This window comes from Cricetulus griseus, chromosome 9, assembly GCF_003668045.3.
Source record: "Cricetulus griseus strain 17A/GY chromosome 9, alternate assembly CriGri-PICRH-1.0, whole genome shotgun sequence".
NCBI classification, from domain to species: Eukaryota; Metazoa; Chordata; class Mammalia; order Rodentia; family Cricetidae; genus Cricetulus; species Cricetulus griseus.
This window is the reverse complement of record NC_048602.1, coordinates 23,234,210-23,261,188: the sequence shown is the minus strand read 5'-3', so window position 1 is coordinate 23,261,188 and position 26,979 is coordinate 23,234,210. Positions and strand designations below refer to the sequence as shown.

The 26,979-nt window shown below is 49.4% G+C and overlaps 1 protein-coding gene across 1 annotated transcript; it reads left to right on the top strand.

Moving 5' to 3' along the window:
* Positions 1-568: 568 nt before the first annotated feature.
* Positions 569-26,979, top strand: Ptprh (protein tyrosine phosphatase receptor type H). The gene is made up of 19 exons (XM_035449494.1): positions 569-619; positions 1,347-1,380; positions 1,713-1,789; positions 4,001-4,310; positions 5,447-5,713; positions 6,864-7,130; positions 8,282-8,545; positions 9,660-9,941; positions 13,576-13,842; positions 17,241-17,319; positions 17,416-17,463; positions 21,961-22,051; positions 22,773-22,863; positions 23,754-23,830; positions 23,962-24,096; positions 25,345-25,467; positions 25,600-25,760; positions 26,399-26,534; positions 26,623-26,979. The coding sequence occupies exons 1-19, from the start codon at positions 569-571 to the stop codon at positions 26,773-26,775; spliced, it is 2,913 nt and encodes a 970-aa protein (XP_035305385.1). The 3' UTR covers positions 26,776-26,979.

Sequence of the window (26,979 nt, the reverse complement as noted above, 5' to 3'; positions counted from 1 at the left end):
TATGTATCTCTCTCTCTCTATGTGTGTGAGTGTGTGCGTGTTTGTGACTATGTATCTCTGTGTGTGTGTGTGCGTGCGTGCGTGCGTGTGTTTAAGATGGTATCTGATTCTGAAATCCTGCCTTGCTTGCAATGCACAGTCACCCTGCCTCAGTTTCCCCTCTCCGGGGCTGGGATTACAGGTGTGAGTGGCCGCCCCTGGCTCTGGGCTGCCTGTGACGCGCCCCACCCACCTGAGAGGGCAGACGGACGGACGGACACTGGGCTCTGTGTGAGTCTGCATGGAGCCTGCACACGCGGCGGGAGGGCACTGAGGACCCCAGACAGGACCAAAGAGAGGATGCCCGGGAGGGGTGTCCGTGTGGGGATGGGGGCAAGGAAGGCGGCTGAGGGCCGGGGCAGGGCCCGGCTGGGCTCTAAAGCTTAGCACTACTTCCTCCTCCGCCCATTCCAGCCTCAGCCTCTGGCCGCACCGATGGGCCGGCGAAAGAAAAGCCCTCAAGTTTAAAGTCCAACAGGCAGAGGTTCCAGACCTAGGACTCCTGTGTTCCCTGCCCAGCAGAGGACACATGGCCAGAGCTGGTGGGAACCTTGGGGTCTGGGGGAGCTTGATGCTACTGGTGAGTTCTCTCCTGCTCAGGGCTGAGCTGGGATCGATCCAAGGGAGGGAGGGAGGGATAGAGGGGTGGGGGCGGCTGCTTTCCCAGAGATGAGGAGGGGGAGAGGCAGGGGATGGGCGCTGACTGGAGAGGGAGGGAACTCTGAGTTTGCAGGAATGCACACAAGTCTGACCACACTGGAGTCAGGATGCTGTGGTGTCTGCTACGACAGAGAACATGGGACCAGGCTGCTCACACACACAGCCCAGGCCTCCTCCCTCAGACCCAGCAGCCCAGAGCCTCCCGCCCTCCTCCACACAGAGACCTAAGCCCTACCTTCCCACAAACCCACAGTGTCCACACCTCCCTCGGGGCCCACACTGTGTCTCCAGAGTTCGTTTTCGTTTTCCTCTTGTCTCTCTTGGTCCACGGCTGCCTTCCCCCAGTGCCTCTGGTTATATATATATATATATTTTTGTTTTCAGAAACTGAAAGTCCTTGTGTTATCTCTTGCCCTTATCTGGGAACCAACCTTGGTTCCCGATTCCCCAGAGCTCCAACCAGGAGCAACCCAACCAGTGTTGGGTTGGCCTTTATCATACCCTGTCCCCACATTCCTGTGTCCTCAGTCAAGGTTGAAGGAGAGCTGGAGGACAGAGATCAAGAGATTCTCAGGCAGCGATGCCAGCCCCACCCCCTGATCTCACCTAGCTCAGCTAATTTTTTTTTCCTACCTGGATCCCTCTAGGCACTGTACGGCTGCACGGTGGCCAGGGCGGCTGGTGAGTACATGTAATCTTTGTCCTTGTCAAGAGATTGAGACCCCAGTGCCTCTGAGTCTGATGGCCCATGGTGGGCTGAGGACAAGACTAATTTCTCAACTTGTGGGTGGTACAGGACGGTGGGAGGGAGAATCATCTATGCTTTTCTAATTTGAGAGTCTCACTCGAATTTTCAGATGTCAACCCACCGAGAAACCTAAAGGTAGAGGCCCAGACCAACACCTCCATCTCCCTGAGTTGGAACACCCCAGCGGGTACTGACACTCAGCTCCTGACCTACTGGGTGCAATGGCTTGGAGATACTGGCAGAAATAATACTCAAAACACAACAGACCCCAGTTTCATGGTGGATGGGCTTGATCCTGCTTCTTCGTATGAATTTTCCGTGTGGGTAGAAAAAGACGGAAACGTAAGCAACAAGGCAACCCTTAATGTCTCCACAGGTGAGAGTATTCTTTCTTCCTTTTGAAGGGACTTGTATAAGGGGTGACAGGAGAGAGCCTGGCGGGGGCGGTGGCACACTCTTTTAATCCTGACACTCGGGAGGCAGAGGCAGGCATATGTCTGTGAGTTTGAGGTCAGCCTGGTCTACAGAGCAAGCTCCTGGACAGCCAGGGCTACACAGAGAAACAGAGAGAGGGAGAGAGAGAGAGAGAGAGAGGAGAGAGAGAGAGAGAGAGAGAGAGAGAGAGAGAGAGAGAGAGAGAGAGGACAGAAGGTGGCAGATTTCACCATCTCACAGAACTGGAATGAAATCCATACAATTGATTCTCTGGGTTTTATTGCCCATGAAGAGGACCTTCACACTTCATGTAGCCCGAGGTCCCCTTTCTTTATATTATGAGCATAAGGCGAGCATGAAATCGGCATTCCTAATTTCATATTAAATTATTCCTAGCTGCATGGGCTGCAACTGGCCACATCCCAAGAGCTCACCTGTCACACAAAACGTGTGCCTCCCTACCGGACTTCCTATTGGTCTCCGCCATCCCACCCCCACCACGGGGTCCATGACTTACAGAACTCTGAGGACCAGCCATAGTTCCCCTTGGTCCCCATTTACAGCCCCGACCCCAGAGCAATGAAGGACAGATGAGGGCACCAACTGCATTGCCTTCTGTTTTTACTTTGTGACCTGGGTAGGGTATGGAGTTATCCCCTGAAGCAGAAGCAGGCGGATCTCTGTGAGTTTGAGGCCAGCCTGGTCTACAGAGTGAGTGCCAGGACAGCCTCCAAAAACCAAAAACAAACAAAAAGAAGCAGGTGGCTGTGTCACGGAAGACAGGGACTTCCTCTCCCCCAGAAGCCCTGGACTGCCATGTGCTCCCTTAGGTAGGGTCTCATGGATACAGTCTCCATTTCAGGCATTAATCTTTTGTTGTTGTTTTGAGACAGGGTTTCTCTGTGTAACCATTTTACTGTCCTTGAACTCTCTCTGTAGCCCAGGCTGGCCTGGAACTCCCGAGTGCTGGGATTAAAGGGTGTGTGTCACCACCATAGGCCATTAATCTTGTGTAGGCTTTATGCCTACAACCACAGCTGCTGGAAGTGAGTTGTTTAGTACTACAGCCACGTCAAGCCACAAAGACAGCACTTTATACCCTTCCTCCACGTCTTCTGGTACCTTACATTCCTTTTACCCCCTTTCCATGGTGTTCTCTGAGCCTTGGAGGGATGACAGGCACCCGACTCCAATATCACAACCATCATCCATGAGTCCCTGTGTTAACCACCATCACTGCAGAGAGTGGCTTCTTTAACCAAGGCTGAAGAGCCAGAAACGTTTCTGGTGTCAGTCCAGGCACTGGCTCCCACTTGGTGCCTGGAGCTCTGTGGGCTTCTGAATGTCCAAACCATGCTTCTTTCTTTCTTTCTTTCTTTCTTTTTTTTTTTTTTTTTTTGGTTAGTTGGTGTCATCCTTGTAGATCTATACTGGCTCCCTCTCTGATGTTATCTTTTTATTTTTTTTCCCGAGACAGGGTTTCTCTGTGTAACTTTGGAGCCTATCCTGGCACTCGCTCTGGAGACCAGGCTGGCCTCAAACTCAAAGAGATCTGCCTGCCTCTGCCTCCCGAGTGCTGGGATTAAAGTCATGCACCACCAACGCCCGGCCCATGCTTCATTCTTATATTAATTAATTAATTAATTAATTAAAGACAGGCTTTTGCTCTGTAACCCTGTCTGTCCTACAACTCACTATATAGACCAGGCTGGCTTTGAACTAACTAACCATCTCCTAAGTGCTGGGACTAAAGGCATAAGCCACTATACCCAGCTGATTTATTTATTTATTTTTGTGTGGGTATATGTGTGTTGTGTGTTGTATGTTTTGTGTGTGTGTGTGGTGTGCATTTGTGTGTATGGTGGCCAGAGCCTGTTGTCAGCTGTCTTCCTCTGTGACAAAATGCCTCGTTTTTTTTTTTAAATATATCCTAATTTATTTATTGCTATCACATTTATGTGTTTTTGTGTGCGTGCTCAAGTATGAATATGACTCCATATCCCCAGTCTGGAGTTCACTATGACGCCCAGGCTGTCTTTGAACTTATGAAGTCTTCCTGCCTCAGCCTCCCAAGGGATGAGACTGTAGGTACAAGCCACATAGGATTCACAGGTTAAGGAAATTTGGAGACAAATACCCCCCACTCTGCCCTTATTTTCAGCCCCAAACCCAGTGAGAAACCTGAGGGTGGAAACTCAGACCAACAGCTCCATCAGCCTGAGATGGGATGTCCCTGAGGGCCACTCCTCCCAGGGCCTCACCTACTGGGCCCAGTGCAGCAGAGTAGGTGTCAAAAATGAGACCCGGAACACACCAGACACCCGTGTCACCGTGGATGGACTGGATCCTGGCTCTTCATATGAGTGTTCTGTGTGGGTGGAAAGAGATGGAGTCAACAGCACCATCCAGACTGTAAAGACCTCCACAGGTGAGAGAGGACACTGTTTCCTTTCCCTTCCCTCCTCCCCGTTTTCTGGCCTGGACCTCATGACTCCCCTGCCAGTACTTCCTGGATGCCTGTGTTATAGGTGTGCACCAACCATCACACCTCCTTGACTCTGTAAGAAGATTTTATCTGTTTTTATTTTATGTATATGAGTGCTTTGTCTGCCCATGGGCAAGTGCACCAGGTACATAAATGGTCCTTGGGGCAGAAGAGGGTGAAGGGTCCATAGGAAGTCAGCAGACGGTTGTGAGCTGCCCCGGGATTCTGGGAACTGAACCCGGGTCCTCTGTAAGTTCAGGGGATGCTGTTGAGCTCTGACCCGTCTCTGCAGCCTCACATCTGGTCTCTGATCACTTTGATGGAAATGGAATGTGGTTAGAGGGTGTTTGGGAGCTGACAGAGGAAGGTGCAGAAATAGAAAGGAAGCCACATACTTAAACTTCAGTCTCTACCAGCCATTGTAGAATAGAGGAAAAGATAGAGAAAGATGACAAGATCTTCATGAGAGATTTTGTTTTATCCAGACAGGATGTCTCTGTGTAGCCTTTGCTGTCCTTCAACTCTCTTTAGATGAGGCTGGCCTTGAACTCACAGAAGTCCACCTACCTTTGCCTCCCAAGTGCTGGGATTAATGGCCAGCTCCACCACTGTACTGCTTTATGAGATTTTGGAATGATATAGAACATCTCATTTACACAAATAATCTATATTTTAGAAAACAATGAAGTTGGGCTTTGGGGTACACTGTCATTATTTTTTCCTCATTTCCTCTTTCTTTGAACAGTATCTTACTCTATAGCCCATGCTGTCCTTTAATGCATAGCAATCCTCTTGCCTCAGGTTCCCTAGTACTGGATTGACAGACATGAAGTCACCAGGCCTTGCTAGGTCTGACATCATTAATCCAGTGTTAAAATTTCCCTGCTCTGTGCACCAACTCTCACTGGCATCCTAATGGCCACCGTGCACATTCCAGAGCTCAAACAGCAAATGGAAAGTGTGTGGCCATACTGGACATTCTAGGTCCCCATCAACCCACCTCTGCCACTGTGTCCTGAAGGGATAGAAAGTTGAGGGCCAGGAACAACATCTCATGTCCCCTTCTGTCTCCATTTCAGCTCCAAATCCAGTGAGAAACCTGAGGGTGGAAACTCAGACCAATAGCTCCATCAGCCTGAGGTGGGATGCCCCTGAGGGCCACCCCTCCCAGGGTCTCACCTACTGGGCCCAGTGCAGTAGAGAAGGTGGTAAAAGTGGGAACCAGAACACAGCAGACACCAATGTCACCGTGGATGGACTGGATCCTGGCTCTTCATATGAGTGTTCTGTGTGGGTGGAAAGAGATGGAGTCAACAGCACCATCCAGACTGTAAAGACCTCCACAGGTGAGAGAGGACACTGTTTCCTTTCCCTTCCCTCCTCCCCATTTTCTGGCCTGGACCTCATGAGTCTCCTGCCAGTACTTCCTGGAATCCTGTGTTATAGGTGTGCACCAACCATCACACCTCCTTGACTCTTTAAGAAGATTTTATCTGTTTTTATTTTATGTATATGAGTGCTTTGTCTGCCCATGGGCAAGGACACTGGGTGCATGCATCATCCTTGGGGCCAGAAGAGGGTGAAGGGTCCATAGGAAGTCAGCAGACGGTTGTGAGCTGCCCCGGGATGCTGGGAACTGAACCTGGGTCCTCTGTAAGTTCAGGGGATGCTGTTGAGCTCTGACCCGTCTCTGCAGCCTCACATCTGGTCTCTGATCCCTTTGATGGAAATGGAATGTGGTTAGAGGTGTTTGGGAGCTGACAGAAGATGGTGCAGAAATAGACAGGAAGCCACATACTTAAACTTCAGTCTCTATTAGCCATTCTAAAGTAGAGGAAAAGATAGAGAAAGACGCCATTGATCTTCACAAGAGATTTCTTTTCTTTTTAGTTTTTCCAGACAGGGTGTCTCTGTGTAGCCTTGGCTGTCCTTCAACTCTCTTTAGATTAGGCTGGCCTTGAACTCACAGAAGTCCACCTACCTGTGCCTTCCAAATGCTGGGATTAATGGCCAGCTCCACCACTGTACCGCTTTATGAGACTTTGGAATGATGTAGAACATCTCATTTACACAAAAAATCTATGTTTTAGAAAACAATGAAGTTGGGCTTTGGGGTACACTGTCATTATGTTTTCCTCATTTCCTCTTTCTTTGAACAGTATCTTACTCTATATATAGCCCATGCTGTCCTTTAATGTGGAGCAATCCTCTTGCCTCAGCCTCCCTAGTACTGGATTGACAGACATGAAGTCACCAGGCCTTGCTAGGTCTGACATCATTAATCCAGTGTTAAAATTTCCCAGCTCTGTGCACCAACTCTCACTGGCATCCTAATGGCCACCGTGCACATTCCAGAGCTCAAACAGCAAATGGAAAGTGTGTGGCCATATTGGACATTCTAGGTCCCCATCAACCCACCTCTGCCACTGTGTCCTGAAGGGATAGAAAGTTGAGGGCAGGAACAACATCTCATGTCCCCTTCTGTCTCCATTTCAGCTCCAAACCCAGTGAGAAACCTGAGGGTGGAAACTCAGACCAACAGCTCCATCAGCCTGAGGTGGTATGTCCCTGAGGGCCACCCCTCCCAGGGCCTCACCTACTGGGCCCAGTGCAGTAGAGAAGGTGGCAAAAGTGGGAACCGGAACACAGCAGACACCTATGTCACCGTGGATGGACTGGATCCTGGCTCTTCATATGAGTGTTCTGTGTGGGTGGAAAGAGATGGAGTCAACAGCACCATCCAGACTGTAAAGACCTCCACAGGTGAGAGCAGACACTGTTTCCTTTCCCTTCCTTCCTCCCCATTTTCTGGCCTGGACCACATGACTCCCCTGCCAGTACTTCCTGGATGCCTGTGTTATATGTGTGCACCAACCATCACACCTCCTTGACTCTGTAAGAAGATTTTAATTTTATCTGTATTTATTTTATGTATATGAGTGCTTTGTCTGCCCATGGGCAAGTGCACCAGGTACATAAATGGTCTTTGGGGCCAGAAGAGGGTGAAGGGTCCATAGGAAGTCAGCAGACGGTTGTGAGCTGTCCCGGGATGCTGGGAACTGAACCTGGGTCCTCTGTAAGTTCAGGGGATGCTGTTGAGCTCTGACCCGTCTCTGCAGCCTCACATCTGGTCTCTGATGCCTTTGATGGAAATGGAATGTGGTTAGAGGGTGTTTGGGAGCTGACAGAGGAAGGTGCAGAAATAGAAAGGAAGCCACATACTTAAACTTCAGTCTCTACCAGCCATTGTAGACTAGAGGAAAAGAAAGAGAAAGATGCCATTGATATTCATGAGCGATTTCTTTTCTTTTACTTTTTCCAGATAGGGTGTCTCTGTGTAGCCTTGGTTGTCCTGCAACTCTCTTTAGATTAGGCTGGCCTTGAACTCACAGAAGTCCACCTACCTTTGCCTCCCAAGTGCTGGGATTAATGGCCAGCTCCACCACTGTACTGCTTTATGAGATTTTGGAATGTTATAGAACATCTCATTTACACAAATAATCTATGTTTTAGAAAACAATGAAGTTGGGCTTGGGGGGACACTGTCATTATTTTTCCTCATTTCCTCTTTCTTTGAACAGTATCTTACTCTATAGCCCATGCTGTCCTTTAATGTGGAGCAATCCTCTTGCCTCAGCCTCCCTAGTACTGGATTTACAGACATGAAGTCACCAGGCCTTGCTAGGTCTGACATCATTAATCCAGTGTTAAAATTTCCCAGCTCTGTGCACCAACTCTCACTGGCATCCTAATGGCCACCGTGCACATTCCAGAGCTCAAACAGCAAATGGAAAGTGTGTGGCCATACTGGACATTCTAGGTCCCCATCAACCCACCTCTGCCACTGTGTCCTGAAGGGATAGAAAGTTGAGGGCAGGAACAACATCTCATGTCCCCTTCTGTCTCCATTTCAGCTCCAAACCCGGTGAGAGACCTGAGGGTGGAAACTCAGACCAATAGCTCCATCAGCCTGAGGTGGGATGTCCCTGAGGGCCACCCCTCCCAGGGCCTCACCTACTGGGCCCAGTGCAGTAGAGAAGGTGGTAAAACTGGGATCCAGAGTACAAACTACACCAGTGTCACCGTGGATGGACTGGATCCTGGCTCTTCATGTGAGTGTTCTGTGTGGGTGGAAAGAGATGGAGTCAACAGCACCATCCAGACTGTAAAGACCTCCACAGGTGAGAGAGGACACTGTTTCCTTTCCCTTCCCTCCTCCCCGTTTTCTGGCCTGGACCACATGACTCTCCTGCCAGTACTTCCTGGAATCCTGTGTTATAGGTGTGCACCAACCATCACACCTCCTTGACTGTTTAAGAAGATTTTATCTGTTTTTATTTTATGTATATGAGTGCTTTGTCTGTCCATGGGCAAGGACACTGGGTGCATGCATCATCCTTGGGGCCAGAAGAGGGTGAAGGGTCTATAGGAAGTCAGCAGACGGTTGTGAGCTGCCCCGGGTCCTCTGTAAGTTCAGGGGATGCTGTTGAGCTCTGACCCGTCTCTGCAGCCTCACATCTGGTCTCTGATCCCTTTGAAGGAAATGGAATGTGGTTAGAGGGTGTTTGGGAGCTGACAGAGGAAGGTGCAGAAATAGAAAGGAAGCCACATACTCAAACTTCAGTCTCTATCAGCCATTGTAGAATAGAGGAAAAGATAGAGAAAGATGCCATTGATCTTCATGAGAGATTTGCTTTCATTTTGTTTAATCCACACAGGGTGTCTCTGTGTAGCCTTGGCTGTCCTTCAACTCTCTTTAGATTAGGCTGGCCTTGAACTCACAGAAGTCCACCTATCTCTGCCTCCCAAGTGCTGGGATTAATGGCCAGCTCCACCACTGTACTGCTTCATGAGACTTTGGAATGATGTAGAACATCTCATTTACACAAATAATCTATGTTTTAGAAAACAATGAAGTTGGGCTTGGGGGGACACTGTCATAATGTTTTCCTCATTTCCTCTTTCTTTGAACAGTATCTTACTCTATAGCCCATGCTGTCCTTTAATGCATAGCAATCCTCTTGCCTCAGCCTCCCTAGTACTGGATTTACAGACATGAAGTCACCAGGCCTTGCTAGGTCTGACATCATTAATCCAGTGTTAAAATTTCCCAGCTCTGTGCACCAACTCTCACTGGCATCCTAATGGCCACCGTGCACATTCCAGAGCTCAAAGAGCAAATGGAAAGTGTGTGGCCATCCTGGACATTCTAGGTCCCCATCAACCCACCTCTGCCACTGTGTCCTGAAGGGATAGAAAGTTGAGGGCAGGAACAACATCTCATGTCCCCTTCTGTCTCCATTTCAGCTCCAAACCCAGTGAGAGACCTGAGGGTGGAAACTCAGACCAACAGCTCCATCAGCCTGAGGTGGGATGTCCCTGAGGGCCACCCCTCCCAGGGCCTCACCTACTGGGCCCAGTGCAGTAGAGAAGGTGGCAAAAGTTGGAACCGGAACACAGCAGACACCAATGTCACCATGGATGGACTGGATCCTGGCTCTTCATATGAGTGTTCTGTGTGGGTGGAAAGACATGGAGTCAACAGCACCATCCCGACTATAAAGACCTCCACAGGTGAGAGCAGACACTGTTTCCTTTTCCTTCCCTCCTCCCCATTTTCTGGCCTGGACCTCATGACTCCCCTGCCAGTACTTCCTGGATGCCTGTGTTATAGGTGTGCACCAACCATCACACCTCCTTGACTCTGTAAGAAGATTTTAATTTTATCTGTATTTATTTTATGTATATGAGTGCTTTGTCTGCCCATGGGCAAGTGCACCAGGTACATAAATGGTCCTTGGGGCCAGAAGAGGGTGAAGGGTCCATAGGAAGTCAGCAGACGGTTGTGAGCTGCCCCGGGATGCTGGGAACTGAACCTGGGTCCTCTGTAAGTTCAGGGGATGCTGTTGAGCTCTGACCCGTCTCTGCAGCCTCACATCTGGTCTCTGATCACTTTGATGGAAATGGAATGTGGTTAGAGGGTGTTTGGGAGCTGACTCAGGAAGGTGCAGAAATAGAAAGGAAGCCACATACTTAAAAGTCAGTCTCTACCAGCCATTGTAGAATAGAGGAAAAGAAAGAGAAAGATGCCATTGATATTCATGAGCGATTTCTTTTCTTTTTACTTTTTCCAGATAGGGTGTCTCTGTGTAGCCTTGGTTGTCCTGCAACTCTCTTTAGATTAGGCTGGCCTTGAACTCACAGAAGTCCACCTACCTTTGCCTCCCAAGTGCTGGGATTAATGGCCAGCTCCACCACTGTACCATTTCATGAGACTTTGGAATGATGTAGAACATCTCATTTACACAAATAATCTATGTTTTAGAAAACAATGAAGTTGGGCTTTGGGGGACACTGTCATTATGTTTTCCTCATTTCCTCTTTCTTTGAACAGTATCTTACTCTATAGCCCATGCTGTCCTTTAATGCATAGCAATCCTCTTGCCTCAGCTTTCCTAGTACTGGATTGACAGACATGAAGTCACCAGGCCTTGCTAGGTCTGACATCATTAATCCAGTGTTAAAATTTCCCAGCTCTGTGCACCAACTCTCACTGGCATCCTAATGGCCACCGTGCACATTCCAGAGCTCAAACAGCAAATGGAAAGTGTGTGGCCATATTGGACATTCTAGGTCCCCATCAACCCACCTCTGCCACTGTGTCCTGAAGGGATAGAAAGTTGAGGACCAGGAACAACATCTCATGTCCCCTTCTGTCTCCATTTCAGCTCCAAATCCAGTGAGAAACCTGAGGGTGGAAACTCAGACCAACAGCTCCATCAGCCTGAGGTGGGATGCCCCTGAGGGCCACCCCTCCCAGGGCCTCACCTACTGGGCCCAGTGCAGTAGAGAAGGTGGTAAAACTGGGATCCAGAGTACAAACTACACCAGTGTCACCGTGGATGGACTGGATCCTGGCTCTTCATGTGAGTGTTCTGTGTGGGTGGAAAGAGATGGAGTCAACAGCACCATCCAGACTGTAAAGACCTCCACAGGTGAGAGAGGACACTGTTTCCTTTCCCTTCCCTCCTCCTCGTTTTCTGGCCTGGACCACATGACTCTCCTGCCAGTACTTCCTGGATGCCTGTGTTATAGGTGTGCACCAACCATCACACCTCCTTGACTCTGTAAGAAGATTTTAATTTTATCTGTTTTTATTTTATGTATATGAGTGCTTTGTCTGCCCATGGGCAAGTGCACCAGGTACATAAATTGTCCTTGGGGCCAGAAGAGGGTGAAGGGTCCATAGGAAGTCAGCAGACGGTTGTGAGCTCTCCCGGGATTCTGGGAACTGAACCTGGGTCGTCTGTAAGTTCAGGGGATGCTGTTGAGCTCTGACCCGTCTCTGCAGCCTCACATGTGGTCTCTGATGCCTTTGATGGAAATGGAATGTGGTTAGAGGGTGTTTGGGAGCTGACAGAGGAAGGTGCAGAAATAGAAAGGAAGCCACATACTTAAACCTCAGTCTCTACCAGCCATTGTAGAATAGAGGAAAAGAAAGAGAAAGATGCCATTGATCTTCATGAGAGATTCTTTTTTCTTTTTGGTTTTTCCAGACAGGGTGTCTCCGTGTAGCCCTGGCTGTCCTGCAACTCTCTTTTTACTAGGCTGTAGGGGGAATGCTGGCCAGCCTCCAAGTAGGCGTGGTCAGCATTTCCCCTACACTAGGCTGGTCTTGAACTTACAGAGATCCACCTGCCTTCCCTCCCAAGCGCTGGGATTAATGACCAGCTCCACCACAGTTTAACTTCATGTGATTTTTGGAAAGACATAGAACATCTCATTCGTACCTGCAACCCATATTTAAAAAAAAATGAGGTTGGGCTCTGGGGGATATTTGTATTATTTTTCCTGGTTTTTCTTTATTTGAACAGTATCTTATTATGTAGCCCATTCTGGCCTCAAATGTGGCGCAATCCTCCTGCCTCAGCTTCTTGAGTACCGAGTTCTGGTTTAACAGACATGAAGTCACCAGGCCTTGCTAGGTCTGACATTATTAATCCAGGGACAAAATTTCCCAACTCTTTGTACTAACTCTCACTGGCATGCTAGTGGCCACCGTGCACATTCCAGAGCTCAAACAGCAAATGGAAAGTGTGTGGCCATACTGGACATTCTAGGTCCCCATCAAACCACCTCTGCCACTGTGTCCTGAAGGGATAGAAAGTTGAGGGCCAGGAACAACATCTCATGTCCCCTTCTGTCTCCATTTCAGCTCCAAACCCAGTGAGAAACCTGAGGGTGGAAACTCAGACCAACAGCTCCATCAGTCTCAGGTGGGATGTCCCTGAGGGCCACCCCTCCCAGGGCCTCACCTACAGGATTGAGTACAGTAGAGAAGGTGGCAAAAGTGGGAACTGGAACACAGCAGACACCAGTATCACCGTGGATGGACTGGATCCTGGCTCTTCATATGAGTGTTCTGTGTGGGTGGAAAGACATGGAGTCAACAGCACCATCCAGGCTCTAAAGACCTCCACAGGTGAGAGCAGACACTGTTTCTTATCACTTCCTCTACCCTGTTTTCTTTCTCAAACCCCATCATGCCTTGGGGCCAGGACTTCCTAGATTGAGGTACAGAGTTTCCAAGACCTCAAGGGAGTTGTAGTTTGAGGTGTCTTGTATGAATGGATGATGAGACCCAGAGTAAATGGACAGAGTGGTCTCAGATGATCCTGGGCCCCACCATGTTTCTGGGTTCTTTCTTGTAGCTCCATGTTTTCTCACTGGATTTTTTCACTGATGACCAGAAACTCACTATGTGGCCCAGGTTAGCCTTGAACTATCGGCAGTGCCTCAGCCCCCCCCCCCCAATACTAGGATTCCAGGTGTTAACCAGGATGGTTGGCTGGGTAGGGGGCCATTAGGACGCTGCTCACTTTCACCTCCCAACGAGGTCACACAGCTACAGAATAAAAGCCATACTAAGAGCTCAGTGACCTTGATATGGTGTGAAAAAAGAAGAGTGGACTATAAATTCCATAATGCCATCAAGCTGGGGCCTCAGACATTCAGTGATACAGAGTCCAAGGCATTTCGGGATTGTATTCTTGGGGGGGGGGTGGTAGTTTGGTCTTTTGGGCATGTGAGAAGATGAGCTGTTTGTTTGGAGACGAAGGGCTGGGCTAGCTCTCAGAGAGTTGGAAGTGTAAAACCAGGCGCCTTCGGCGGTTGGCTCAGACTGATTCCTCTTGTTTTCTAAACTCAGTCCCAGCTGCTGTCGTGAGCATGTCCTGCGTCAGCACCTCTGGGGGCTACGGGGTCTTCCTGAACTGGTCCTGCCCATCTGGGGGTTATGAGACCTTCGAGGTGGAAGTGGGCAGACAATGGAGCTCCGAGAATGCAGATTTGTGTGAGAAGGGCATGTCTGTGTCAGACCTTGGACCAGCTCAGTCCTACACGGTCACCGTCACTACTGTCTCGAATGGACTCAAGGCTCCTTCCATCTCTGTGACCTGCTACACAGATAGCACCGGTGAGTAGCAAGTTTCCAGATCTGGCCATGAAAGGAGGGCAAGGGGTTTTGTTTTTGTTGTTACTGTGTTTTGTTTTGTGTACCTTTTGTTTTCTGGTTTCTGTCTGTCTCTTTCTCTCCGAGTGTGTACACGGCCATGTGCACACGTGTGTGTATACCTGTTCCAGATGACAATCTCGACTGTTGTTCATGGAGCATCTCCATGAAATTTTTTTTTAATAATGTTTTATTATTTATTCATTTTTCTTGATTTTTTTTTTTGTGTGTGTGTGTGTGTGTACCACATTGCTCATGTTGGAGGTGAGAAAACAAATCGCAAGAGTCAATTACTCCCTTCTACCATGTGGCTCACGGGGATCTAACTCAGTCCCTTGGGGCTGGTGGCAAGCACCCTCACCTCCTGATCCATACATTTTTTTTTTCTTTTTGAGACCTGGTCTCTCATCGACTTGAAACCGACCAGGCATGGCTGTGATGGTTGGGCAGCCAGCTTCAGGGATCTGTATGTCTCTACCAAGCCAGACACATAGTATAGGCATGTGCCAGCACGCCTGGTTTGTTCTGAGACCTAACGCAATTTCCTGTTTGAACGGACTCCCCGGCCCTCCTGACTTTCTTAAAAGGGCTTTCATGAGATAAAATCCGTTGGACATACAATTCACTCACTTGAAGTCATCAAAGAAATGGATGCTGGTCAGTGTATTTCCAACACCACTGCAGCTTTTGCTACTATTCATTTGAGAACGATTTTCTGTAATTAAAAAAAAAGATGCTCATTTTTATTTTTTATCTGTAGATGGTATTTTGCCTTCATGAACATCTGTGTACCACTGCAGCAGTACCTACAGAGGCCAGAAGAGGGCATCAGATTTCCTGAAATTAGAGTTGCAAATTGTGAGCTGCTGTGGAAGGAAGATCACTGGGTGCTCATCTCTCCAGCTGCAGTTTCTAATTTTTATCTCAGTAGATCTTTATCTCTAATCATTCTTTTGTAAATTTTAATACATTTATTTATCTGTGGTGGGACACACACACACACACACACACACACACACACACACACACACACACGCCACTATGCATGTATGGAAGTCAAGGACAGCTTGGTAGAGTCAGTTGTTTCTTTCCCCTGTGTGGGTCCTGTCACCAGGCTAAGAAAAGCGCCTTTGCCCCCTGAGCCATCTTGCTGGCCCTACTGCGACCTTCGGATGTACGGTCCACTCTGTTCCCTTTGTCTCTTCCTAGGAATCAGGGCTTCTAGTAACACTAGGTGGCCATCCTGGTGAGAGAGCGGAAGTGGATTCAGTGTGAAATGTTTGCTTCTCGAACTTCGCTTTGCCCGGTTCTGTTGCTTGGGAGTGTTTCCCCCTTAGCAAACTAGTCCCCTGGAGAGGACAAAGTCTCTGGTCAGATTCTGGAGGCCCAAGTTGGTGAGGTACACAAATCCTCGTAAAAGCTGTATGTTCCTGCTGGGTTGTAAAGGTTGTATGTTCTTCCTGGCGTCTGCTGCAGCAGCCTCTGGCTTCCAAGACTGAAGGAGATGGTCTACCCTAGGACTGGGTGTCTAAGGACAGATCCTAGGAGAGCTGTGCCCATCAGAGCCTGGGAACAAACAAGGTCTTGAGTAGTACTTACCATATGTCGGCAGAGCGCCTCTGCTAAGCACCCTTCCCCTGGGCGAGCAGATCTCTGGGAAGACCAAGTCTCTATCCAATGCTGTGACGTTGAGGGAGTGTGTAATGGTTGGCTTTAATTGTCAACTTCTCACAACCCAGAATCACCTGGGAAGGATTCTCAGTGAGGGACTGCCTAGATTAGGCTAGTCTGTGGGCAAGTTGTTGGGTCATTGTCTTGACTACCAGGAAGTCCCGCCCACTGTGGGTGGCACCAGTTCCTGGGCAGGGAACCCTGGGTTGCATAGGCATGGAAATAGTAAGGTTAGCACTGGGATGCATTAATTCTGCTCTCCATTCTTGTCTATGGGTGTGATGTGACTAGCTACTTCAAGTTCAAGCTACCTAGTCATCCCCATGGGGATGGATTGTAAGCCGGGATGGCGAACCAGATAAGTCCTGTGTCTTTTAAGTTGCTTTTTGTTGTTGTTTTCTGAGACAGGGTTTCTCTCTATAGCCCTGGCTCTCCTGGAACTCTCTCTCTGTAGACCAGGCTGGCCTTGAACTCTCAAAATCAGAGAATCACCTGCCTCTGCCTCCAGAGTGCTGGGATTAAGGGTGAGTGCTGCCATGCCCAGCTAAGAGTACATTCTGCTTTTGTAGGGGAACTGAGTTTGGTTCTCACTCTTTCACAGAACTCCACCTGCAGGGTATCTGACGTCCTCTCCTGGCTTCTAAGGAACCTGTACTCACGTGCACACAATTACACTCTCATGCACACACACACACACACACACCTACACACAGACACATGCTTCACACACACATACACACACACACACACACCTACATACATATACACACATACCTACACAGACACATGCTTCACACACACACACACACACAAACACACACACACACACACACACACACACACGCACGCACCTGCACACACACACCGACACACAGACACATGCTTCACACACACAGTCACCTACACACATATACACAAATACCTACCCCCCCCCACACCAACACACATACACACACACACACCTACAACACACATATACACATATACCTACACACAGACACATGCTTCACACACACACACACCCCTACACACAGACACACAGACAAATACATTAACTCACACACCTACACACAGACAGACAGACAGACAGACAGACAGACAGACAGACACACACACACACACACACACACACACACACAAATATAAAAGAAGAAATGATGTATTTGAGCCTGCAAGATGGATCATAGGGTGAAGGCTTTTGCTGCCCTGACTTGAATTCAACCCCAGGGACCTGAATGGTGGAAGGAGAGAACCAACTCCTGAAGTTTGTCCTCTGACCTCCACGTATGCACCCTGACATGCATGCAGGCATACACACCGAGAGAAAGAAAACAGATAAATAGATGTAATTAAAAAATGAGTGCATTTGGATCTGTGCCCAGGAACAATGGCATTGCCTTCTCTTTCTTCTCCACCCATCTTCATTGTGGGCCTCTCAGCAGGGAGCTGGCTGAGGACAGAGACAGCAAATCAGTAGATAAGTCCTGGGCCTTGGGCCGGCAAGATCAGGTAAAGACGCGTATCACACAAGACAGAGGACCTGAGTTCGATCCCTGGGATCCGTGTGGTCAAAAGAGAAGACTGACTGCAAAAAATGGTTCTGTGACTTCTACGCAATATGCCATGTCACACGGAGCCACAAACACGAGTCCTCACCATCGTCATCACCTCTCCTCCGTTTCTCACTGCAGGGGTCATTGTGGGAGCCATCGTGGGCGTCCTCCTGTTTTTCATCCTGGTGGGCCTCCTGATTTTCTTCCTGAAGAGGAGGTGAGACTTAAACAGGACTGGTACTTGGCTAGTGCGAGCCCTGGAGGGAAGATGGGGCTCAGGCTGGAGAGTCACATTCCCGTGTCTTTCTTCCAGAAGAAACAAGAGCCAGGAGAAGGAAGCACCCAAGGATCTGGTGTTCCGGTGAGTGTGGTCAGGAGAGCGTCTGAGGGAAGGTGTGGGGGGGGCTCGTTTGCTGCTCATGGGATAGGTCAGAGGGCAGAACCCAGGAGGCCTCTTGGAAGGGTTTGTGACCCCTGCAATGGACCACAACATCTCATTCATGGGGACCCAGCCCAGAGTGGATTCTTCTTTTTTTTTTCTTTAAACATTTTATGTATTTTTCTTCAAGAATTTCATACATATATGCGATGTGATTCCATCATATTTAACTTAATTTAAAATTTTATCTATGTGTGTCTGTGGAAGTTTCTGTCCCACAAGCTGATCCCACACAGAGGCTTAATATTAATTATAAATGCTCGGCCAGTAGCTCAGGCTTGTTACTAGCTGACTCTTACATTAAAATTAAACCATATTTCTTCTTCTTTTTTTTTTTTTTGTTTTGTTTTTCTGAGACAGGGTTTCTCTGTGGCTTTGGAGCCTGTCCTGGCACTTGCTCTGGAGACCAGGCTGGCCTCGAACTCACAGAGATCCGCCTGCCTCTGCCTCCCGAGTGCTGGGATTAAAGGCATGCACCACCAATGCCTGGAAACCATATTTCTTATCTATGCTTTGCCATGTGGCTTGGGTACCTTTTCTTAGAACGACATGCTCATCTTGCTTCTCCCTGCATCTGCTGGCGACTCCTCCGGCTCCGCCCTTCTTCATCCCTGTAAGACCCCGGGAAGCTCAGGCCTCCAGGGTCTCAGCCCAGGACCGCAGTCACCCCAATCACCAGGCAGATTCGAAAGCTTGATGCAAACTGCACAAGGCTTTATTGCTGTTTAACGAGCTAACTCCATGTTAGCTCGGGTCTTTCACCCACCCGCCATGGCGGATGGCTAGGAAAGACATCTCGAAGCATCTGCATAGAGATCTTGTAGGGCAGTGTAAGGGGAGTGTCTAGGGGTAAGCACAGGCTCAGGATTGGTGTGGCTCCAGGCTTGGAGGGCTTGCCCTGTGTTGATTGGCCAACTGGTTGTTATGGCCCATAGGCCCTCCCAGGGTGGTTGCTATGCTCTGTGCGTCATTGCTGTGTGCTTGTCTGTAAAGCACACCCAGAGCTGTAAAGCATAGCGCCACCAGCTAACTTCTGATTGGTTCCTTGTCACGAGGCAGGCATCTGACCTCCTAGTGACCAAGGCAAGGTCACACAAGCACGTGTTCGGCTGTTATGGCTGCTATGGCTGCTATGGCTGCTGAAATTGGGAGCTGGTTCCTTGAATCCCAGCATCCTTAGTTTGATTGCTCTGCCAATACTTCCCGCCTGGCTACCTGCCAGTCCTTTATTAACCAATGAGAGTAATGCGTATTGACAGTGTACGGGAGGGTTATTTCACAGCATATGTGAAATATGTGTTTTGCGGGCGTGTATGTCTGTCTGTTATTCGCAGTCTTGGTGCCTGAGGAGGCCAGAAGAGAGCATCAGATCCCATTAGAACTAGAGTTGCATACAGATGCTTGTGAGCGGCCGTGTGCGTGTGTGTGTGTGTGTGTGCGTGTGCGTGCGCGTGCGTGTGTGTGCGTGTGTGTCCTGGGGATTGAACCTGAGTCCTCGGGCCAGCCAGTCTCTTAACCACTGAGCACCCTTCCAGGCCCCTCCTCACTGTTTTACGTGTATTTATTGGTGTCCAAATACTACACAGTGCGCGTGAGGAGGTCAGGGGACCTCTTGTGTGAGGTGGCTCTCTCTCTTTCTACCCGTGGGTCTTGGGGATCAAACTCAACTTGTGTTCTAGCACCAGGAAGGGCTGAGAAGCAAGATAATGTAGATTATGCTCTATGTGTGGAGACAAAGCAAGAAGAGAGATTGAGGAACACACTAGACAGGGCATTAAAACTATGGGAGGGGGCCGGATGTGGTGGTGCAAGCCTTTAATCCCAGCACTCGGGAGGCAGAGGGATCTCTGTGAGTCTATAGAGGACAGCCAGGACTGTGAGGAGGAGGAGGAGCCAGGAGGAGGAGGAGGAAGGAGCAGGAGGAGGAGGGAGAGAAGTAGGAGGAGGGAGAACAGGAGGAGGTGAGCAAAGATCTAAACGAGCCGGAGGGGTTTGGGACAGTTTTAGGATGCCCTGTGATGTACCAGGAAGATGGGAAAGGAATGCCTGTTTCCAAACAGGGGTGAGTGACCCTTTCAGCTCAAAGGACTCAAACACAAGCGCGGGTTGATGAGTAAGAGAGTTAATTAGAGATGACTTACAGAACCTTGGATGCCTGTAGAAGGCTGCACTCCCGGAAAATCGCCATCATACCCGCATGGACCGCCAAGCTCCGAGTTTGGGACACGACCAGAACCGGGAGGATGCAAACCTAGGCCTTGCGCGCCACCGTGTGGGCAAACAGCAGAAGTGACTACAGGCTGCCCTAAAGAATGGTACACATAAAGCCAGACTCTGGGAGAGTTTGTGCATCCAGGTTTCTGCCAGGGATCCCGGCAGCCTGATAAAACTCCGTCCTTTTGCGTTATGGAAGTCTCAGGTAAAGGACAGATAAATGAGTTACTCTGGCTAGGACCGAGACCAGTCTCTGTACACGGGGCAAGGGCTCTCCCTCCAGAGGGACAGGCAAGTGCAAACACGCCGAGGTAGCCGCGCCCTGGGCGCATTGTGCACCTTTGGGATCGGGTGGTGTGAACGCAGGGAAGGGTGTTAGGGAGTGACGCCAGAGAGGGCGCAGGCGGAGTCTTACAGGAGCAAGCAAGGAGGTACTTCTGAGAGGGAAGTTTGGAGAGGGTTTTCTGTTTAAGGTTTTAATTTATTTTTTAAAAGATTTATGTATTTATTACGTATGCACTGTTCTGTCTGCACGTATGCCTGCAGGCCACAAGAGGGCACCAGATCTCATTACAGATGGCTGTGAGCCACCATGTGGTTGCTGGTGGGAATTGAACTCAGGACCTCTGGGAGAGTAGCCAGTGCTCTTAACCTCCGAGCCATCTCTTTAGTCCTTATTTTATTTTTTACGTGCAAGCGTGCCTTTCCTGTATTTATGTGCACCATGTGTGTGCAGTACCAGCAGAGGACAGAAGAGGGCGTTGGATCCCAAGAACTGGAGTCCCAGATGGTTATGAGTCATTATGTGGTTGCTGGGAGTCAAAGCCAGGACCTCAGGAAGAGCAGCCAGTGCTCTTAACTCCTGAGCTGTTTTGACAGCCCCATCCTTTTAAAGGCAGAATAATACTCCCCTGTATGGGTAGACTACACTTGGTTCATCCATTTGTTCACTGGTGATGGCTCTTGTTCTATTAAATGTTTTGTTGTTGTTGTTGTTGTTGTTGTTGTTGTTGTTTCGAGACAGGGTTTCTCTGTGTAGCTTTGGAGCTTATCCTGGCACTTGCTCTGGGGACCAGGCTGGCCTCGAACTCACAGAGATCCGCCTGCCTCTGCCTCCCGAGTGCTGGGATTAAAGGTGTATGCCACCAACGCCTGGTTCCATTAAATGTTTTAAATTACATTTATGGTGTTCATGCATGTGTGTGGTGTACAGGTGTGTGTGTGTGTGTGTGTGTGTGTGTGTGTGTGTGTGGTGTTTGTGTGTGTGTGTGTGTGTGTGAAGTAGTTGGTTCTGTCTTTCCACCATGTGTGTCCTAGACACCAAACTCAGGTAGTCTAGTTTATCTGTTAGTGACTTTGACCGCTGAGCCATCTTGCTGGCCCTTGTCCTATTATTTTAGACGCAAAGGTTTCATTATGTAGTCCAGGGTGGCCTTGAACTCCTGGTGCTCCCCTTGCCTCGGTGTCACAAACACTGAGTTTCTATTGTGGGTGACCATGCGTGGCTATTCACGGACGCTTATATTGCTTGCACCTTTGTGCTGTTGTGAACCACGCTGTTGTGAATGGTGGTGAGCCAATGACCTTTGAGATTCTCCTTTCGCTGGCAGATTTGCTCAGATGTGGCATTGCTGGATCAAAATCATTGTGACTCACTCTGTAGACCAGGCTGGCCTTGAACTCACAGAGACCAGCCTGCCTCTGCCTCCCAAATGCATGAGGCCTCATTTGCTTTCTTTCTTTCTTTTTGTTTATTTGCTTTTTTCATTTGCTTTCTTATTTCATGGAGTGTATATGATGTGTGGATCTGAGAAGACAACCCAAGGGCGTCAGTTCCCTCTTTCCAGCGTGTGGCTACTGAGGATGGAGTGCAAGCAATCCAACTCTGTGTTAGCAGCCTCTCCTTGCTGAGACATTAAAGCCGAACACAATGTGGAGTCAGAACTAGATTAATAGCAGATAGTTTATTAAGAAAGTACTCACACAACAGAGTCAGTGACCAGGTTTACACCAGATGCCTTCTAGTCTGCTCAGCCAGGCAGAAGAGAGAAAAGGGCCCACGTGTTCGCCTCCCTCTTACTTAAACCCTTGCTATTTCAGCAATACCTCTAAACAGAATTTTCCCCTACAAGACATCTTGCCAGCCTCAAGGTGCTTAAAGTCTTTATTTTATTTTATTTTATTTTACCCGTCTTCCCACCACAGCTTCCCAGGGGATATCCTAGCCAAAGACTTTGCTGACCATGTCAGGGAGAACGAGAAGGACAGCAACTATGGATTCTCCCAGGAGTATCAGGTGGGTGAGAACAGAGGCCTCAGAGGTGGTGCCCGCACACCCTGGCTTCCCAATCCCTTCTGGGTTGCATTTGAACACTGTGTCATCTCTCCAGCCCTTGACTTTATTGGTTTGTTTATTTCTATTTTATGGGTATGGGTGTTTTGTTTGCTTATATGTGGGTGTCCCATGTATATGCAATGCCTACAGAGGCCACAAGAGGGCATTGGATCCTCTGCAACTGAGTTGCAGATGGTTTTGAGAAGCCATGTGGTTGCCGGGAATTGAACCAGAGTCCCTTGTTCTTTTTTTTCTATCTATCTATCTATCTATCTATCTATCTATCTATCTATCTTTTGGGTTTCCCAAGACAGGGTTTCTCTGTGTAGCTTTGAAGGCTGTCCTGGAATTCACTCTGTAGACCAGGCTGACTTTGAACTGACTTTGATCCGCCTGCCTCTGCCTCCCAAGTGCTGGGACTAAAGGGGTGTGCACAATTACCGCCTGATGATAACTTGGTTTAAGCACAAGGACACCCTGACACCTTACCCAGGGCATCTGTCTGAGGAAGCCCCCAGCTTCCCCTAAATCCTCACAAGTACCCCCAATGTTTGTGAGTGGCACAGAGTCTCAAGATTCAATGGGTAAACAGAGGAGGGCCACGTGGAGTCGTGAGGGCGTTGGAGGAAGGCAAAGAAAATCCAGCACCTTGAACCTCTTCTCTGTCTCTCTCTGCCTCTAGCAATTGAGTCTGGAGGGCCAAGGCCAGTCGCAGTCGGCAGCATTGGCTCCAGAGAACACATCCAAGAACCGCTACAAGAATGTCCTGCCCTGTGAGTGTCTGCTATTGGTCACCATCCTCTGCCTCCCGGTGGAGTCTGCCACAACCCCATTCCTATGCTCTCTCTCTCTCTCTCTCTCTCTCTCTCTCTCTCTCTCTCGTATGTGTGTGTGTGATCCATGTTTGCATAGATCAGTATGTATTTATTTTTGTTTTGTTTTTCGAGACAGGGTTTCTCTGTATAGCTTTGGAGCCTATCCTGGAACTCACTCTAGACCAGGCTGGCCTCGAACTCACAGAGATCCACCTGCCTCTGCCTCCCGAGTGCTGGGATTAAAGGCATGCACCACCAACGCCTGGCCACTTTAAATTTTATTTATATATTTATTTCTTTATTTTGTGTGTGTGTGTGTGTGTGTGTGTGTGTGTGTGTGTGTTGTATACAACTGTGCCCACAGAGACCAATAGTTTTGGACCGACTGGAGCTGAGTTCCTGGTGGGAACCCAACGTGGGTTCTGGGAACTGAACTAATTTACTCTGCAACAGCAGCAGATGTTCTTTTCTGGCACCATTCATTTTTTCACAGTATTTATTTATTTATTTATTTATTGTGTGGTGGTGTGTGCCACAGCAAATTGTGGAGGTCAGAGGATGGCCAGTTCTTTCCTTCCACCACGTGAGGACCGGAATCAAACTCAGTCTGTCAGGTTGGGTGGAAAGTGCCTTTACCTGCTGAGCTATTTATTTTTTTAATCTTTCCAGACAAGATTTCTTTGTGTAGCCCTGGCTGTTCTGGAACTGGCTCTGGAGACCAGGCTGGTCTCGAACTCATGGAGATCCACCTGCCTCTGCCTCCCGAGTGCTGGGATTAAAGGTGTGCACCACCACTGCCCGGCTCTCACAGCTCTCTTTTCATTGCCGATGCTTCTGTGTTCTCCTAGATGACTGGTCCCGGGTGCCCCTGAAGCCCCTCGGGGAGGAACCAGGCTCCGACTATATCAACGCTAGCTTCATGCCTGTAAGCTGGCAGTGGTGGTGGTGGCAGTGGGGGGGACACTCAGTCACTCAGTGAGCCTGGAGAGACAAAGAGCTGAGGGGGCGGTGATCATCTGATGGCCTCCCCTTGACATGGCTGTCTTCCTCAACCAGGGTCTCTGGAGCCCCAAGGAATTCATTGCAACCCAGGGTCCCCTGCCTCACACTGTGGGTGACTTCTGGCGGATGGTGTGGGAGCAGCAGAGCCACACCCTGGTCATGCTGACCAACTGCATGGAGTCTGGACGGGTGAGAAGAGATCTCTGTCCTGAGCACCAACCCTTGACCTACCCCACCTGGACACTGACTCAGTCCAGTCCCTTGTACACACCTCTGCGTTTCTCCAGTAATAACCCCAGCCATCTTTCAACATGGACCTGGCCCCTCCCCTGCACCTTCATAATGCCCATGGATCTCTCTCTCTCTCTCTCTCTCTCCCTCCCTCCCTCCCTCCCTCCCTCCCTCCTTCCCTCTCTCTCTCTCTCTCTCTCTCTCTCTCTCTCTTTTGTTTGTGTGTGTGTGTGTGTGTGTGTGTGTGTGTGTGTGTGTGTGTGCACGCGCATGCGCGCGCGCGCGCGCGCGCGTGTCTTGGTCCGTGTTCTGCTACTGTGAGGGAATGCCACAGACGGGATATTTTATACAGAACCGAGGTCCATGTGTCTTATGCTTCTGGAGGGTGGGAAGTTCAGGAGCATGAAGCTGGCATCTGGGGAGGGAAGGGGCCTCCTCCAGCATCTTGACAAGACGGAGAGTACCACGTGGTGAGGCACAGTCAGCGTGCCAGCTCAGTTCCCTTCCTCGTCATTTACCATCATGAATATCATCTTGAGGGCCCTACTCATAGGCACACACAGACATATTCACTCCTCACAGTGCGCACACACACACACACTCACACACACACTCACACACACTCTCACACACACACACTCTCACACACACTCATACACACACTCACACACACATGCTCATACACACTCACACACACATTCACACACTCACACACACACACTCATACACACACTCACACACACACTCATACACACATACTTATACACACACTCACACACACACTCACACACTCATACACGCACACTCATACACACACAGACACACACACTCATACACACACACACACTCACACTCACACACTCATACACGCACACTCATACACACACAGACACACACACTCATACACACACACACTCACACTCACACACTCATACACGCACACTCATACACACACACACACTCACACACTCATACACGCACACTCATACACACACAGACACACAGACACACACTCACACTCACACACACTCACACACTCATACACACACTCACACACACACTCACACACACTCACACACTCATACACGCACACTCATACACACACAGACACACACACACTCATACACACACACACACACACACACCACACACACTCATACACAACCCTGTTCTCTGTTTTCTGACTGTCCCTGTCTCCCTGCCCAGGTGAAGTGTGAGCATTACTGGCCTCTGGATTCTCAACCCTGCACCTACGGGCAATTGCAGGTGACCCTGTTGAATGAGGAGGTGAAGGAGAGCTGGGCAGTGAGGGATCTCCAGCTCTTCCATGTGAGTCCCTTCAACCCCGCCCGGAACTCCTCAAGAAGCCTCCCCTGCAGTGTGTAGACCAGACTCTCCTGTTAGGCATAGAAACTCCTGGAGTCTCTACACTCCCCCTCCTCAGCCCTCATCTCCTCCCAGGTGAAAGAACAGCAGTCTCTCTCTGTGCGCCAATTCCACTACCTGGCCTGGCCAGATCATGGAGTTCCTTACTCCCCAGACCCCTTGTTGGCTTTCCAAAAGATGCTTCGGCAGTGGTTGGACCAGACCATGGATGGAGGTCTTCCCATTGTGCACTGCAGGTGGGTACTACCCTGGAAGTCTCTCCATTGGGGAGTTCTTAGAATCCACCACAGACATCCATACATACACATAATTAAAAGTAAATAGACCCTTTAAAAAGCAATTAGGGGCTGGACATGGAAGCACACACCTGTAATCACACACACTCAGGAGGCAGAGGCAGGCAGATCTCTTAAGTTCTAGGCAAGCCTGGTCTACAGAGCGAATTCCAGGAGACAGCCAGGGCTACACAGAGAAGCCCTGCTTTGAAAAAACCAAAACCAAACAACAACAGCAAACCCAAAACCAATTTGGTTAGGAGTTCCTCCTTCGAATTTCAGTTCCAGAGCTGTTATTAGCTGCACGCCCTGGCACACATGACTCCCCTTTCCTCAGTTTTCATGTTGCCATGTGTAAAATGGGTGGGCTGATATAGCCCATTTTCATGCCTGTCAGCAGTGAAAAGATCAAGCTGAGTTCACCGGAACACGGCCGACACATGCAGAAAAATTAGTCTCTGTGCCTCACAGTCCCCACTTAAACTGCGGTTTGTTGAGTGTCCCACTTTTTGGGTGGTCCAAAGCCATATGAACTCAGCTAAGAACTCCAGACTGCCCTCCCCTCTACGGGCCTGACCCCTGTCTTGTCCCTTGCTTAGTGCTGGTGTGGGCCGGACGGGCACCTTCATTGCGCTGGACGTCCTGCTCCGACGGCTGGACTGTGAGGGGCTGGTGGGTCCCCTCAGCTTCTTGAAGAAGATGAGAGAGAGCCGGCCACTGATGGTGCAGACAGAGGTGAGGGGCTCTAAGGAGACGTGAGCATGGTTGGGGGGGGATGAGGGACCCTTTGGGGACAGTTGCTCATTCCTGTGAACCTCCCCAGGCCCAGTATGTATTCCTCCACCAGTGTATCCTGAAATCCCTCCAGAGTTCATCTGGAAAGGAGGCAACCTATGAGAAAGTGGCAAATGTCGTCTACGAGAATGTAGCTGCCATCAGAGCCCACAAGTCTGAGGTCTCAGCTACTGGGTTCTGAGCCTACACACAGAAATATACTCAGGCTGGATATAGACTCCCTGCTGGAGCCCAGACACCTAGACCTCCAAGAGACCTGAGGATTGGAGTCCCGGCCTCCCCAGCACACTGGAAAGCCATCTCCTGTTGTTCAAAGACAGGATGGGATTGATGTACTTGAACCATGAGCCCTGTGGGAGCTGGGAGCCCGAGGACAGGGGTGACA